This window comes from Clupea harengus, chromosome 2 (genome assembly GCF_900700415.2).
Source record: "Clupea harengus chromosome 2, Ch_v2.0.2, whole genome shotgun sequence".
In the NCBI taxonomy this organism is placed as follows: Eukaryota; Metazoa; Chordata; class Actinopteri; order Clupeiformes; family Clupeidae; genus Clupea; species Clupea harengus.
This window is the reverse complement of record NC_045153.1, coordinates 32,649,473-32,667,322: the sequence shown is the minus strand read 5'-3', so window position 1 is coordinate 32,667,322 and position 17,850 is coordinate 32,649,473. Positions and strand designations below refer to the sequence as shown.

The 17,850-nt window shown below is 40.3% G+C and overlaps 1 protein-coding gene across 1 annotated transcript in view; it reads left to right on the top strand.

Moving 5' to 3' along the window:
• The window catches only part of mycbp2 (MYC binding protein 2), a 108,788-nt gene that overhangs the window by 14,922 nt on the left and 76,016 nt on the right, over positions 1-17,850 (top strand). The window contains exons 6-17 of the mRNA XM_031561395.2: positions 2,078-2,320; positions 7,587-7,658; positions 8,105-8,201; positions 8,467-8,540; positions 10,342-10,480; positions 10,772-10,848; positions 11,372-11,576; positions 11,735-11,899; positions 12,026-12,184; positions 12,661-12,865; positions 13,871-14,016; positions 14,552-14,638. Coding sequence (XP_031417255.1) covers positions 2,078-2,320; positions 7,587-7,658; positions 8,105-8,201; positions 8,467-8,540; positions 10,342-10,480; positions 10,772-10,848; positions 11,372-11,576; positions 11,735-11,899; positions 12,026-12,184; positions 12,661-12,865; positions 13,871-14,016; positions 14,552-14,638 — 1,669 coding nt within the window. The remainder of the gene's footprint in view (positions 1-2,077; positions 2,321-7,586; positions 7,659-8,104; positions 8,202-8,466; positions 8,541-10,341; positions 10,481-10,771; positions 10,849-11,371; positions 11,577-11,734; positions 11,900-12,025; positions 12,185-12,660; positions 12,866-13,870; positions 14,017-14,551; positions 14,639-17,850) is intronic.

The following is a 17,850-nucleotide window of genomic DNA, read 5'->3' as shown; positions in this document are numbered from 1 at the left end:
AATTCCCGAGAGGGATTGTTGTGAAAGTCAACAAGAAAGGATGGATGACGGAAAGCCTAATGCATGAATGGCATACGGAGTGTTACGGCAAGCGACCGGGAGGATTCTTTCACAGGAACAAGGCATTGCTCGTTCTGGACAGCATGAGGGCCCACATAACAGATTCTGTGAAAGAAGCCATCAAGAGGACAAACTCGATTCCAGCTGTGATTCCTGGGGGCACAACAAAGTATTTGCAGCCACTCGACATCAGTATAAATCGTGCATTTAAGGTGGCGCTCCGTGTTCAGCGGGAAGCTTGGATGACAAGTGGGGAGAAATCATTCACTAAAACGGGCCGCATGCGAAGAGCAACTTATGGTCAAGTCTGCCAGTGGGTCCTGACAGCGTGGAGCATTGTCAAAAAATCCACTATCATCAACGGGTTTCGAAAGGCTGGACTGCTGCGTGCTGAAGAGGGCAGCGTGAGCTCAGCGGAGAATTTGCCTCCGGATGAAAGTGACGAGAGCGACAATGAAAACCATCCAACATCGGATGAAGCAATTCTGAGGCTATTCAACTCCGACACCGAAGGAGATGACTTCAGTGGTTTCAGTGCACAGGAGGAGGAAGATAGTGACCAATGACTTTCTTGTTAAGCTACTGTTTACCACTATTTTTTTAAATTTTTGTTACAAGCCGTGTTTCGTTAAAGCCTATTTATTTTTGTTACAAGCCGTGTTTCGTTAAAGCCTATTTCTTTTTGTTAAAGCCTGTTTAAAGTTATTTGTTTCAATGTACACCTGCGGCTTATAGACATGTGCGGCTTATTTATGTTCAAAATAATATTTTTTTTAAAATTCAGTGGGTGCGGCTTATATTGAGGTGCGCTCAGTAGTCCGGAAATTACGGTACTCCAATAGAAGAACATCAATTCCCACTGTTTTATTTCTCTTTTTTTCCCCCCGTCAGCTTCTTTTGACTTTCAAATCCTCTATCCTCCCTTCCATCTTTGAGTTTCCTTCTTTCTTCCCTGTCATCTGTGTCTTCCACTTGATCTATCAATCATTCTACCCATGGCCCTCCTCCCCCATGTCCTTACACTCTCTTCCACTTCAATTCATTCTCTCTCTCCAATTTTAGTGATGGTTTCTCGTTCTTGTTCTTCTTCCTGTTTCTTCTCTTTTTTCCTAATTGTTACACACTTTAGCCCATTCAGCCGTATCTCTCCCAGTCGTGACCCAAATCCTCCCTGGCATTGTGTATGATTCCAGCCATGATTTCTTTAAGTCTTTAAGGGTTTATAGTTTGGAGCGATGCATGTTGCATGTCGCTGTGACAGACTACAGGTTTTTGTAGGAACGACAGACCATTTATAGTTTTCAATTTATTCAATAGAATTTTCTCAGCGACATTTTCTGAACGACAAAATTATTTTAATTCCGTTAAAATATGTAGACTCTGTCACTGGCCATACTATTAGGCACTCTGTGATTTATTATGATAACCTATGAAATGATTTAGCATAAACACAAATCAATCATGTATGAATCGGGAGATACACAACCTACCAAATGATTTTTGTCTTGCTTATGTCCTGGACTATATGCAGCAGGAGCAAGTTATGATTAAAACTACTGACCTAAACCTTTTCCCGCGCAGTTGGCACTGAGAAAAGCTTGCTAGCATGCTGACGGGTGTTGGGAATATACTGTAGTGTTTTCTTACATTTTTGCGTTTCAGTCCATAGAACCACAAATTGCAAAGCCTGTGCGGCTGATGAGAACAGAAGGTGTGTTTCTCTGCCCAGTGGTGTGAAATCGATTTAGTCACTGCTCTGTTTTTCTCTGTGACACGCCGCTGTACAAACTAAAACCAACTTAAGGCTAACTGGTAACTAGGACTGTATATCATCAGTGCTTCTGCCAATTGTGATGGGGTACTGCACGCAATAGAACTGTCCTGATTTACACCTTTGTATGTAAGTGCTAACAATTGTGTGCCCAAACAAAAAACTGCTTTCAAATGACATACATAGACTTTCCTTTGCTGTGTTGCATATGAGTGTCCTGACGTGTGCCCCATGTGTGTGTTCCAGGTGCCATCCATCCTCAATGCGCTCCAGAGGAGCGTGCAGGCGGTGCTGGTGGGCAAGATCCAGATCCAGGACTGGTTTGGGAACGGCATTAAGCACGCGGCCCTCATGAACAAGTGGATGCTGAGGGAGCTGAGCATCGATGAGGACGAGCGCTGCCTGCTGCAGACCGACGGCTCTTTTCTCTACTTGCTCTGCAAGGATGGGCTCTTCAAGTTGGGGTCGGGATATAGTGGCACCGTGCGGGTAGGCAATAAAGACACATTCTTTTCTATTAAATGTTGTGTGTTGTCTTGCTGGATATGATACATTGTGGAGATAGGAGCTTCACATTCTCAGTAAAGTGATGAGTGCTCTCTGATATTTGAAAAAGCACTTTTAGGGTTCAGGACTATTTAAATGTCAAAACCATTCATTCATTCATTCATCATGATAAACTTGATACAGTACTGTCAGTTTTGTGCTTAACTCACTCAACTAAGCTATATGTGCTTAACTCACTCAACTAAGCTATATGTGCCTAACTCACTCAACTAAGCTATTTGTGCTTAACTCACTCAACTAAGCGATTTGTGCTTAACTCACTCAACTAAGCGATTTGTGCTTAACTCACTCAACTAAGCTATATGCCTAACTCACTCAACTAAGCTCTTTGTGCTTAACTCACTCAACTGAAATGAGAATGATGTCAATGAACCGATGCAGAGAAAAAAATGGGTTGCCCTGTATTTTGTGCATGTATTAGACTATTTATAAAAGATGGTGTAGTCTAAATCTAAATCTCAAGAATAGATGGCCAACAGTCAGGGACTATGTAAAATGTGTGTGAACGGTTGTAACTATTATGACCTTTAGCAGCCATATCCTCGACAAAATATCTATTGTATCCAAAAAATGTAGTTATCCATTTGAACATGAGCCTATCAATCATGATGTGGAGCTAACCCCCTGCACCAGGGAGGATGCTTGTTTTAGTCTGCCCAATTCACCCACTAAAACTGTTCAATGTCAAGGCTCCAACGTAAACATTTCATTGTGAAGTTAAGACATTTGCTGATAAACCACACTTCTGAAATTTCGGATGAAAGGTCTCCAACTAATTTGTTTTATTAAGACAAGACAAGACATATAAGACAAAACATGAGGGAGTCGGGACTTGAACCATGAACCTTCAGATTGCTAAACAAACACCTTGCCACTGAACCACAAGGGAAGACAAAATTCATAGTGAAAAAATGAAAGTGTTCAGGGCCAGGAAGTTCTTGAAACACGGGATACATTGAATACATTTTAGAGTTTGGATACTTTTTGCACAATTTGATGCATATTAGAATTATGGCTCTGAAAATTGCTGATACAGAAAAAGACACTTGAAAATGACTAGGTCAATTACTTTTCCTTTTGTAAACATTAGAAAACAAGCCCACACCGGGTTAATGGACTACAGGCACTGAATGGGGTGCTTTATCAGAAAGAAAAGACCTAGAGAGAGGTAAACCATTGAGGTAAACGGAGGTGTATCTGTAGGGAATCTCTCTTATAATAACATTTACGAGCCTGTCAGTGGCCAAAACAAGCGCTTTACCTTGACGCAGATGCTTGTCTCCTAGGAATCTATTGTATAGTATATTGATTGTTAAGTATGCTTGGTAGAATCTATTGTATAGTATATTGATTGTTAAGTATGCTTGGTAGAATTTTGAAAGAAAGATCTAAGAAAAAAAGGGTCCAGGTACATCCCAAAGTTTTCCTTTAAAGAGAGAGAAAGACAAAGAAATGAGACAGACAGACAGACAGACAGACAGACAGACAGACAGACAGACAGACAGCACCTGGTTACCTCCCATCCGAGCGCATGTGGATGACATGACCGCACCTGGTTACCTCCCATCCGAGCGCATGTGGATGACATGACAACAACTGCTCCATGTAACTGTCGGCTGTTCGCCAAGTTGAATGACAATCCGATATGGACAAGGATACAAGTGAAACCTAGTCATTTTGATGGTTATAGTAGAATTTAGCAGACGCTTTACCCCAAAGCGACTTACAACACATAAATAAATAAATTAGAAAACAGTTCTTAGTTACAATTACAAGTTAGAATAATTTTGTATTTTTTTGAAAAAGGCAGTAATAGTAATAATGACAAAAAAAAGCAAGAAACAATATTAGGTACCAATTGCCATTATTATTATTAATAATAATAACAATAATAATAATAATACCCAAACTATTACTATAGAGTAGACTTTATGCAAATTAGTTAATTAGACAGATGATGATTTAAAAGGTGAGTTTTCCAAGGCTGTCACTGGAATGGTAGGTTTATTAGGTAGGTCAGTCCACCACCAAGGCACCACGAACAAACAGCTTGGACTGCAATCTCTTGCTGTGGAGAGATGGCAAAGATAACAGTTGCTCATCAGAGGAGTGAGTGGTTCAGAGGGGAGATAGAGCTGAATCAGAGCATTTCAATAAGCAGGTGCCGATACAGTGGCTGTCCAAAGTGAGGGATTTCAATTGAGTTCTAGCAGCAAAAGGGAGCCTAGGGTTAGGGAAATTACATGTCAGGATATCCCATCCACCTATCATATTGACCAAATGTATGTGTCGGCCATATTCGATTTAATCAAATAACTTAAAGTGAGTTTTTTATTTACAGTTTCATGTTTGTGGGTGTTTATTGTACCACTTCATGTCTTTAGTCTACCTAGATAGATTTGGAATGTTTTGATGGTAAAATTTGCAATAGTGTTCACAGGCTATATCTCCATGCTAAATTATCATCTGATATGTCATTTTTTTTAATGTACAAGCAAATCTAAGGAAATTGATTGTTTGTGCGGGCAGGACAAACAGCTTTGCCTGCCTCTCCCATCTAAAACGTCCTGGCATAAACATACTGTACTCACAAACACACATGCATGACATTCCGTTGGTGTGCAAGACTATTATTATCTATACAATAAAACATAACGTGGCGCTCGTTCACACTTATTCACTCTAACATGCGTGTGTGTGCACACACGGCTTGAGTAACTACAACTTTGTGGACGATCTTTAAAAGCATAGTAATGTTTAGACTTTCAGTTTTAGTTTGGTTTCAGGTGTATGCTGTGACAATCCTGTATGAGAGCTCAGCTATACACACATAGTGACCTTTTAGAGCAGGGGTGGGCAATTAATTTCCCCAAGGGGCCACATGAGATAGTGGGAGTGTTGTGGAGGGCCGGACCAATAGGCTGAACTCAATTCTGCTCAATATAAGTTGTATCTCTTTATAAAAAAACATTAAATTGTATGGTTTTGATTAACTGCTACAGGTAAGAGTAGATGTTGCATTTAGGCTTAAAAAAATGTGGTGCAGGCATAGTAAAAACGCCAACATTATTTAATCAAGATGTAATTCACCAAAACGATTTTGAAAATGAGCATGTTTTTGCAGTATTAAAGGTGTTCCCAGACGACCAATACACATGGCACACACACACACACACGAGAGCAAGCTTGTAATGCAATAGTATAAGTATACAAATGAATAGTAATATAAATTTTTATCAGCGCAAATGGTCGCAGGCACGCCTACACGCACGCCTACACGCACGAATGTAGGCCTACGGAAATAAAAAAAATATCCCGCAAACATACGCTTAGCCTACTTGCCAAAACAATAGAAGACATTTCTCCAAAATACCTCTTTTTAATGATTTTGTTGCCGTTTAGTTCTTCACGCAAATGCGAAGCAACCCACCTTATGACTTCAAGTTTCAATGACTTTCAGTTACGTTAAATGACCGGACTACTTGCGTTGCGGAATGATATGAAAGATGTGAATTAGAACACACAAAACCCGTTGCCAATGACAGCAGTCACACATTTTTCGCAGCAGTGAATATAAAGAAACTGCAAACGTTGGGATGGCCCATTCAAATCAACGGAACTTTTTGCAACATTCTGAAGAGCCGTATAATAAATACAGGTATTTACGTTTGATTCCCAATTTACAATTGACCTCCGCGGGCCGCACAGAGACAGCCAACGGGCCGCAAATTGCCCTTGGGCCGCACTTTGCCCAGGTCTGTTTTAGAGGTTCATGGACACAAACTTGAGGCAAATATGACGAGCCTTCTGCTAGTAGTTCAAAGTCCAGTGTACCTTTTTTATTACTGCATTTTATTGACTAAATAAAGGACCCCTACTCAAGGACTTGCATAAGGACCAAACCATGCCAGAGCTACTGCACAGAGGAAAATGCATTGCAGTTTCTTGCAGCGCCACCTTGTGGCCAATTTGTTTCAAATTTGGTACTTAAGCCTCTTTGTGTCATTATGAATGAGCCTGTGAAATTTCTGGGATATCAGCCATTTACACTGGCAAATATGAACTTTTGCAATGTGTTGAGAGAGCCAAATATGTGTGTTCTTTCCCACATAAGGTCCCAAGATATAAACAAAAACCAAATGTGTTTATTGTGCCTAGTGTCCCCTACAGGCACAGTTGGTCATTTCGCTTACATGAGTCATTTCACCAATTTGGAATCTGGTCGGGATTTAGTGCATGCACAACCTGTGCTTTTAGCTGCCCATTGGGTTTCAAAAGAACAGGCAGAATCAGAGCATTCACAAGAGGGGTCCAGCAGCTTTGCATTTTCATAGTTTATACAATAATTGACTTTTCCTTGTATGTTGAATTACTGAAACACTGAAACGTCACTCCATTTGTTTCAAACCTTACTGCTGCAGATCAAACATTCTGTTATCTTGTGTGTTAATACTTACTGGAATTGGAACAGAATGTAAGGGGATCTTTAAATGCCCCTTCCTTCCTTCCTTCCTTCAAAAACTCTCAGTGTGGCACTATTTAATGAAAGCTAGATGCAGGCTATTTCCATGCTTCTCACCATAGTTTATAGATTTGGGAAATCACTCAATCTTCGAATCTCACCAAATGAGCAAAAGGTTCACATATATATGAAAATGTGTTTTCGGTGTATATGGTCATTTATTGTGGGGAGATGTACAGTATGCTGCATTCATTTTGAGTTTATATTGACTCACACTGCCATGGGGCCTCCTCATTCTATCACATGCTTTTGGCTACATGAAGAGAAAATTCAGTATATGCTAAATAAATAACGAAACCATATATTTTGCCCATTTCCATCAGAATCTAGCGATAGGCTTACGCAAGTGGTCTCTGTGCTATGCTTACCTGTAGTCATACTGAGAGAAATGTTAGTTGTACAGTCCTGAAACATTATATTAACACATGTATCGGCCCAGCACAGAATCAGCTTCTTCATAAGCATATTACTAGCTGCAAGCAAACCCAGTTAAGTCTAGGATTGCTTCAATACTGTTGAAAAACAGAATTAAAAGAGTCAACCAACAAACCCAGTTAAGTCTAGGATTGCTTCAATACTGTTGAGAAACCGAATGAAAAGAGTCACTGTTACTGTTCATTGCTTGTGTATTGCCCTAATGTAAAGTGCATTCATATTTGATTTCAGGGCCATGTGTATAACTCCACCTCACGCATAAGAAACTGGAAGGACAAGAAATCATGGCTGGGATTTGCTCAGGTACACACTTTGAAAGCATTGTTTCTTTTTGTTCTGTGGGCTCAGGTATATACTCCAAGAGGTCTCCAAAGTATACTAGTCTCTCAGCACACAAGCTCAATGACTCAATCACAGTGTTTGAAATAATATCTCTGCGTCATGTGAATATACAGCAAAGATCTTGAGTTTTTGACAGGGACGGCAGCAGTTCAGGCTGAGCTAGTAAATGTAGTATAATGTTAAGATAACCGGCATTTAGAACAGGTCTTGACAGATGTGGCATTGTTTGTGTGTGTGGATGCATCTAGAACAGGTCTTGACAGATGTGGCATTGTGTTTGTGTGTGTGGATGCATCTAGAACAGGTCTTGACAGATGTGGCATTGTGTTTGTGTGTGTGGATGCATTTAGAACAGGTCTTGACAGATGTGGCATTGTGTTTGTGTGTGTGGATGCGTTTCTTCCTAGGACTGCCTGCTGTATTGTGACATGAGTAGTCCCAATGTGACTGCCCTCAGGATCAACCCTGAGACACTAGAACAAGAGGGAACCTTCACCATGCCAGGTACTGTTCATAGGAAGGGTGTGCATGTCAACCGTTTTTGATATTCAAATATCTGACCGTCTCCATTTGAATAACCGAATACGGATACTTGTATTTGAATAGTTTCGCTGCAACGGTGGCCATCAAATGCCATACTAATCTAAAAAGCCCTATCCTTAGCCAGTGTTTTGCTGATGGTCTTGAGAAGGTCTTAAGAAGGTATGGGCCTTTTGTATGCTGGTTCCTCAGACCACTCATGTATGAATAATGCACTTTATGTCTTAAGGTCTGCAAACAGATGGACAGAACATTGTTTTCACTGATGGAGAGCATATCAATCAGATTGCTGCCTGCAAAGATGTGAGTTTGAATTCTCTACAAATCAATCATCCAATGTTTGTCATTACAACAATACTGTGGTTTCTTACTCAAATTATAGAACATAAACCTTGGGATGTTTTTGTTTTGATTTGAACTGATTGTATTAGGTATCAAAGACAGGGTGATGGTATGAAGGGATAAAAAAAAATTGGAGTCAGACTTGAAGGATCTGGAATTTTGCAATATTGTTTCCTCTAGGATTTTTTAAGTGCTATTTTTGATGAGCCTGTAAAAAGCTTAAAACAACCTTGGGAATCACTATAGTGAATCAAGTTCAATAGACCTCTCTGCTGATGAAGTTTGAAGTTGTATGACCTCAACAGAAGGGTAAATAGAAGGAGACAGATTGATACCACAGTGTATGAAAACAACAGTGAATAATGTTGGTGGGAAATATCCAAGTCTAGGCGTGGAGTTAGACGCCTGCACCACATCACCTGAACCCTGACAAGGGAGAGGTAGAGGTAGAGGAGAGACTCTGTGCATATTTGTGGAAAAGGTTTGAAACTGCAGCAGCATAAGGATCCCAAACACACCTCAATGATTGCAAGAACTAAAGTGACTTTTATTGATATAGCACAACAGGAGTTAAACCAAAGGGCTCTCCAGTAAACAGATTGACAGAAAATATCCATGAATAAAGCAATAAGAGTTATACGAGCCAAGGAGTGCTGACCATAATGGCCTTTCTCCAGGGTCACATGACCTCAGCCCCACAGCCTCATTTCTAGGAGCACTAGAAGACTGAGATCAGATCAGTAACTCCACTAGAAGACTGAGATCAGATCAGATCAGTAACTCCACTAGAAGACTGAGATCAGATCAGATCAGTAACTCCACTAGAAGACTGAGATCAGATCAGATCAGTAACTCCACTAGAAGACTGAGATCAGATCAGATCAGTAACTCCACTAGAAGACTGAGATCAGATCAGTAACTCCACTAGAAGACTGAGATCAGATCAGATCAGTAACTCCACTAGAAGACTGAGATCAGATCAGTAACTCCACTAGAAGACTGAGATCAGATCTGATCAGTAACTCCACTAGAAGACTGAGATCAGATCAGATCAGTAACTCCACTAGAAGACTGAGATCAGATCAGATCAGATCAGTAACTCCACTAGAAGACTGAGATCAGATCTGATCAGTAACTCCACTAGAAGACTGAGATCAGATCAGATCAGTAACTCCACTAGAAGACTGAGATCAGATCAGTAACTCCACTAGAAGACTGAGATCAGATCAGATCAGATCAGTAACTCCACTAGAAGACTGAGATCAGATCTGATCAGTAACTCCACTAGAAGACTGAGATCAGATCAGATCAGTAACTCCACTAGAAGACTGAGATCAGATCAGATCAGATCAGTAACTCCACTAGAAGACTGAGATCAGATCAGTTCAGTAACTCTACAAGAAGCTCTTTGGAACAGTGATATTACTCATTGTATTGCAGCATGATTTGACAAACCTTTGGAGCTTGAGTGCATGCTTTCCTTAAAACAAAACAGGGGACATACCTAATGCAAAGACTCAACTTTTCACTCCAATTTTTATGATATCCATTCAGAATGAGAAAAATGGAATTTGAATGTTAAATCAGACAAAAATAGAAGCATTTTCACAGAACGCAAAATGCCAAATATTCTAAAATGATACATACATAGCAGTCCCCTGAAATCATTGTCGTTGGTGTAATAATTAATTAGTTCTTTTTTAACCCTACTTGAGTGGATGTTGCCATCTAATACTTTGTTTCTCTGGTTATGGCAAAACAGGATGGCTTTGTGGTACGCATTTATGCTGCCAGCTCAGACCTGGCTCTGCAGCAAGAACTGCAGCTGAAGCTGGCCAGGAAGTGTCTCCATGCCTGTGGCATCTCGCTCTTCGACCTAGAGAAGGAGCTGCACATCATCAGTGAGTAGCACTTCTACACAAGTACTGGATACTTTGGTGACTAGACATGTCTTGACATTTTTACTGGGATGATTTAGGGTTTGACTGTCAATTATGGTAGTTTTCAATTGAATTGAGTCTCTTTTAAAAGTTTGAATGCACTTTTACCTTTTTAAGATATGTTTCTATGTTCTTTAATCTGCTAATTTCTAAAGCACTTTGAACTACCAATGTGTATGAATTGTGCTATAAATATATAAACCTGCCTTGCCTTGTCTATATGTTCTTGAGTTTGAAAATTCTGTTTCTCAGGCACAGGATTTGATGAAGAGGCAGCATTGCTCGGAGCGGGCAGGGAGTTTGCATTGATGAAGACCGCCTCAGGAAAGGTATGGTGGCTCTTGGGTTGAGTTGGTGTAGACCAATGGTTTCCAAACTTTTCATTAATGCCCCACCCCCCTTTGACAAAGAGGAAATATATATATATATATATATATATATTTATTTAACCTGTTGCTGCAGGTTCAATTTTATTTTCAAATGACTTGTACTACTACGCTATAACTACACTAGTTATCTAAAGTTGTAGATATTGCACAATGATCAATGAATGAATGAAACAAGAAACCAGTAGTAATGTGGACATCCACTGTTACTGAAATATGTAAGGTTGATTGAAGACTTTTTGATCTATAACCGTTCTTTTTTTTTTGGTCGGGGGGACGAAATTATGGAACATTACGATAGATTAAACATCTTAATAGCTTATTATTACACTGCCATCTTAAATGGAACAATAGGTAGGATATAGAAGTTGTTTTGACAGTTTTTTTTTTTCTTTTTCTGTCTTTCCTTTTTAGCAACTATTATAAGTTTTGTTTTGTTACATTTTGTTTGTTGTGTGTTCAACAGATCTACTACACAGGGAAGTACCAGAGCCTTGGTATCAAACAAGGTGGCCCCTCAGCTGGTAAATGGGTGGAATTACCAATTACCAAATCACCCAAGATTGTGCAGTTCTCCGTGGGCCATGATGGCTCTCACGCCCTCTTGGTAACAGAAGATGGAAGCGTCTTCTTCACGGGCCTGGCCAGTAAGGGGGAGGATGGAGAGACAAGTATGGGCCTGTTATCATTGCTTTGATTTAGTCCAATGTAATATATCTGTAATCTAACTATTTATCTCTGTATCTAATGTATATTATTAAACACTGAATTGTGTTGTAAGAGCAGTTGTCTTTGTCAGCATTATGACTTGTTTGTGTTAAATTCACAGCCAAGAGTCGCAGGCAGCCAAAGCCTTACAAGCCCAAGAAAATGATCAAGCTGGAGAGCAAGATAGCCATCTGCACAGCCTGCAACAATGGCAGCAGCAGCATCATCACTAAGGATGGCGAACTGTACATGTTTGGGAAGGATGCTATTTACAGTGACAGTTCCTGTAAGAGGGCTATGAGCATTTATTGCAGTCTGCTGTATTTCCATCTTAATTGGTGTGCTTTATCTCAAACATGAATCATGTCATCTTGACTGTGAAGTAAATGGCCATCCATCCTCTCCTGTTTAGGTCAAGTCACCGACCTGAAGGGCCATTTTGTAACTCAGGTAGCTATGGGCAAGGCTCACACCTGTGTTCTCACCAAGAGTGGAGAGGTCTGGACCTTTGGAGTGAACAACAAGGGTCAGTGTGGCCGAGACACAGGAGTCATGACCCAGGCTGGGAAAGGTAAGGACGTCACAACTTCAACTGGAAGGACTACATTTGCCACTTAAGATTCATACAAGATAAGATGAGGCAGTAATGATTTTTTTTGTCATTTTGATGTGTGGATTTTGATTCACCAACTGTCTGTTAATCCACATATCATAGACTCCAGAGACTCAACCCTATAATGCATGTTTTGCATATATTTGGCTTACTTTTAATTGTGTTGGTGATTACAAACTATGCTATGATTACAACTATTCTGGCACAGACCACATCAAGTAGTCAATCAGAGGGATGTTCAGTACGCAGTATATACTAATGGCTAAATACTGTCCTTGGTCCTATAGCTCTTGTCTTGGCATCACAGCAGTGCTTATATCACAGCTGCCATAATCATGGCGTTTGCTGCTTTCATAGTAGGGTTGTAGTTCATCTGAGGAACATTAATACGTCACTAAAGAGCATGTGTATATATATATATATATATGATCCAGTGTTCGGAGTAGAGAACATGGCTACCGCCATGGATGAGGACCTGGAGGATGAGTTGGAGGAGAAGGAGGAGAAGTCTGTGATGTGCCAGCCGGGCGTGCACAAGTGGAAGCTGGACCAGTGTATGGTGTGCACCGTGTGTGGAGACTGCACCGGGTATGGGGCCAGCTGTGTCAGTAGTGGGCGGCCAGACCGGGTGCCTGGAGGGTGAGTGGATGCATGCACACAGGCTTGCACTTACTCCAGCTTTGATGCACATGCAATCGCTCCTACTGATTACTTCCAAGCACATTTGTAGACAAAGCAAAGTTTTTGCAAAGCAAGCCTTCATGGGCCACATTTGATGTCTCTCAGCATAGAAGATGTCACAATGAGGTTGTTAGTTATGTTGGTATTTCTTGCTTAATTTCACGTTGTTTGCATGTACTTCACTAGTATAAAAAATGACCTTTTCCCTAGAATGTTTGGTAGACAGGAAATAGTGCCAGAGGTCCCTGTTGAATAATTAGTTTATTTGTATTTGTTTGAGAGCATTGGTTTTCATGATTTCTGTCAGAAACCAGAGTCAGGCTGGCTAGTTTTACTTCTCCAAAAAGGTAATGAGTACTTTTAGATTATTTGGAGATTTGTTTTCTTTGCCATGGCCGAGATTTGCATACAATGGTGCTAGAAAGTGTGTAAAACAAGCTTGCTAACATTGCTAACAAGATATCTTGCTAGCGGCTAAACTTAGCGAAACCTCTGGAAATTTGCTTACTTTGTTTTATGACAAACTAGCGAGTCAACAACTTTCCTAACAAAGTCAAACATCAAGCAAGTGCAAGACTGCAAATACGTTACTGAATAGGCCAGCAGAAAGTAGCCCCCTACCTGGCGGCTCCAAAAACTTCATAGTGTTACTTTTAAAGGTTAAATTGGCTTGATTGGCTCATATAATTAATGCAGAGACACTCTAAACATCGCCCAGTTCATTTTCTTTCTAAAATGTAAACAATGTTTAAAACCAAGCCTTTTCACCTCAGCTAAAATATGAAAGTTATGAAACATAAAATACAATGAAATATAAATCATTACAGAGGATGAAAAAACACAATTGCTAGGTCAAAAGGCAGGCAGGCAGGCAGGCCAAATGTGACGGAAACAGTGCCTGACATTCAATTTGTTCTTCCCCTTTTAAATTGCATATATATGTGTGTGTGTGCTACTTTTCAGCATCTGTGGCTGTGGCTCGGGTGAGTCGGGGTGCTCGGCCTGCGGCTGCTGTAAAGCCTGCGCTCGAGAGCTGGACGGCCAGGAGGCCAGACAGAGGGGCATATTTGACGCCGTGAAGGAGATGATACCTTTGGACCTGCTGTTAGGTACCTTTGTCTGTCTACCCACCATTTAGAATCAATTATCATTCCACTTTTGCATTTTGTCTTCATATGTCTTATGATTTGGCCGTGTGCCACAAGCCTGCAGTTCTAGTAACATTCTGCTTCTGCCTGGATGCTGCTCATAGTGTGTTTGCTTCTGCCTGGTTGCTGCTCATAGTGTGATTGCTTCTGCCTGGATGCTGCTCATAGTGTGATTGCTTCTGCCTGGTTGCTGCTCATAGTGTGATTGCTTCTGCCTGGATGCTGCTCATAGTGTGTTTGCTTCTGCCTGGTTGCTGCTCATAGTGTGATTGCTTCTGCCTGGATGCTGCTCATAGTGTGTTTGCTTCTGCCTTGATGCTGCTCATAGTGTGATTGCTTCTGCCTGCATCTTCATCTTCTGTATGTGGTAATTGTTCATCCATGGTCTTGTTTTTTTGTTTGTTTCTGGTTTCTCTCCATTTTCTTCTTCTTTCTTTTTTTGGCCTGTTGCTCCATTTTTCTTTCATTTTAGCTGTCCCTATCCCTCCTTCCCCAGGTGTGAACATCGAGGAGCACATCCAGATACGGCAAGAGGAGAAGAGGCAGCGGATCAACCGCCGGCACCGGTTGGAGGAGGGCCGAGGTAACAGTGCCCATGTCTACCGTGCATAGCATTCAAAACGTATCTCACACAGTTGGGCATAGTTATGGAACATTTAGTTGGATATGTTCCTTAATTCAACAATTCCTTTCATAACTTGCACTTCCTCTCCCTTCCTCATCCCTCATCTACCTCTCCTTATCCTTCCTCTAATGCTATCTCCTCTAACTAGTAATTAACTTGCACTTACAGTAGTTACATTCCTGCACTTTTTTTATGTAAAGTAGTATTTATTGTTACACTAGGTCTCTGTTGCTCGTAGCTTGATTGTTCTCTCCTTTGTACGTGGCTTTTGATAAAAGCGTCTACTTAATGACTAAAGTAATGTAATGTGAAAGCCCATGAATAATGTCTCCTACTGGTCTGCTGTGACCAAATCAAGAAGAACATCTGAGAATTTAATTCATATTTTCTATGAGGGTACAATTAGGGTCACCCCCTGTAGTAACACTTCCATGTCTTAAGTATTGCATCGTATTTATTGAAAAAGGTGCATTCTAGTACAGACACTCAAACAGGAATAAAATCGGAGTTATCAGTGATTTTGTTAGTAATCCAAGATGAATCAAAGTTTCCAGTGGTAATCTATATACTCGTCATTGCTGCATCCTTTTGTAATGTGGTGTGATGGTCATTACTATTAAAAAGGGCTGTATATCCAGCCATGGTTGGGTCTGGGTGCACCACATAAGGCAACGTTTTAAGGAAACGAAAAATCCAAAGTTGAAGTCTAACTCTGATTACTCAGATCATCTCGTAAAACTCAAGTAACAACAAAAATGACGTATGAACATTTGATACTTTTCTGTGAATCCCTCTGCATCATGCTGTGTGTTGAGCTTGCTAGAACAGCTTAGAACAGATCTGTGAGAAAAAAAGTGAAAAAAAAAAATGTATTATTATAACTAGTATTATTGTTATTATGTATTATAGACATGCTTGCAGTAGGAATTGCAACCATTGAATTAACTTGTTAGAGAACTGCCCCTTTCATTCACTCCATTGATATCGGAGTAAGCCATTGATCCTTTAATTCACTCCATTGATATCAGAGTAAGCCATTGATCCTTTAATTCACTCCGTTGATATCAGAGTAAGCCATTGATCCTTTAATTCACTACATTGATATCGGAGTAAGCCATTGATCCTTTAATTCACTACATTGATATCAGAGTAAGCCCTTGATCCTTTAATTCACTCCATTGATATCAGAGTAAGCCATTGATCCTTTAATTCACTCCATTGATATCAGAGTAAGCCATTGATCCTTTAATTCACTACATTGATATCGGAGTAAGCCATTGATCCTTTAATTCACTACATTGATATCGGAGTAAGCCATTGATCCTTTAATTCACTCCATTGATATCGGAGTAAGCCATTGATCCTTTAATTCACTCCATTGATATCAGAGTAAGCCATTGATCCTTTAATTCACTCCATTGATATCAGAGTAAGCCATTGATCCATTGATGTCCCATTGTTTCTCGCAGTATTGTTGAATGTCTTTTTAAGCATTTAACATAATCCACAAGTAGTTGTGATCACTTATAACCCAGGACCCCGTTTATGTTTGAGAAGTGAAATGTTGCTTCAGGCTATGCAGCAAATGATGTTTCATGGTTGCTATGGTTGTCTAGTTGCTATGCTAGCTAACTAACTAGCTACCTAAGGAAACGTAATAATAGGATAAGATAGAAAACCCCCAGGGTGCCTGGGCAGCTTCTTATAGTAACACAAGTTCATATTTGCTTCATATTAACATTAGTTCATATTACACATGATAGCAACTACCACCTGTTACGATAGTTCCCTAAAGCTTAAACAGTTAATAGCTAGGTTAACTGGCATGAAACCTCACATGTTTTACACCTCTCGCGGAAGTTCTTGCTCTGTAGCAGGCCGTCAAAATACAGTCGGCTGGGAATACACCGGCCCCCTTATCATTATGGAACACTGAGCGTGAATGAAAACGTGTTGCTAACTACCAGGCGTGGGGGAAAGAAGCATTCCCATGTATAGTCCTGAGTATTAGCCGCATGGCTGTATGTGCAGCTGTGAACTGAAGAGAGAAAAGGGCAGTGAGAGAGAGACAGTAGACCGGTCGTCTGCTGAAGATCCTCTGTGGTCCGTTGGTCGTCCGATGGATCTTAAAGGATTCGGAGTTATTATTGCTGACATTTGAGAAATGAAAAGGGATATAGTCGCCTTCTCTTTGACCTCTTTGCACATTTTCCGCCACAAGTAAAAGCGACTTTTTTATGGTAGGATTATTTGATAGGGGTTTTTAGAGAAAATACAAATATGAAATACATGCTACTTGAATATTATGATGACCACGATTGCTCTACATTTACTATTGCTTTGAAGCATTCTTGCCTACTAATAATCTTACATTTTATATATACATGCATCATTTTTGAAACTTGGTAAATAAGTGCAAAGTACAGTTAACCTCTTATTGTTGCAGATGGTATATTTCTCAAAGTGCTCAAGTTTAGCACAAGAATATATGTCACATTCATCCTCATATTCACTAGACCGTTTGCAAAATCACAGAATCTTGTCGTGCTTGTGCAGAATGGAATCAAATCAATGTCACTTTGGAACCACTGTGTAAAGTTGCTTAGGTTTTCAAAATAGGCGTGCGTGTCAGAACCACCAAAGTGAGTGCCCGAATCTAGCCCTGAACTCCTGGGGGTTAATGTCCATGTATGTTAAAATAGTGCCAGGAAAAACAGAAAAAAACCAACCACCAATGATCACTGGGTGATTTCTAAAAGTGCGCTTTCTCCCAATGACACCCTGTGCACCCTGCATCATGTTCAAGAATAGCATATTTTGTGCTGCCACTGCTTGAGTTTTGTCCTAACATAATAGTATTCAAATCTGTGGACTGAAGGGGTCACTCCATGGCATTCCATGTCCTATACCTGGGCCAAGCTTTGGCCATTGTCTTGCTGATTTATCACCAAATTGTAATTTACACAAAATGGCCTGCTGCTTAAAGTAATCCATGATATCAGCCACATGTTCACAGCTGCTAGTGCCCCCAGCAGCAAAACATCTCAAAAATAGAAGGGGCTTAATACCTGGGGAGATGGTATTTTTTCTTTTCTTTTCTTACCTTTTTCCTGCCAGTTATACTGCTGATTAATGAGACTAAATAATTCCTTTTAAAAGTCATCACTTCA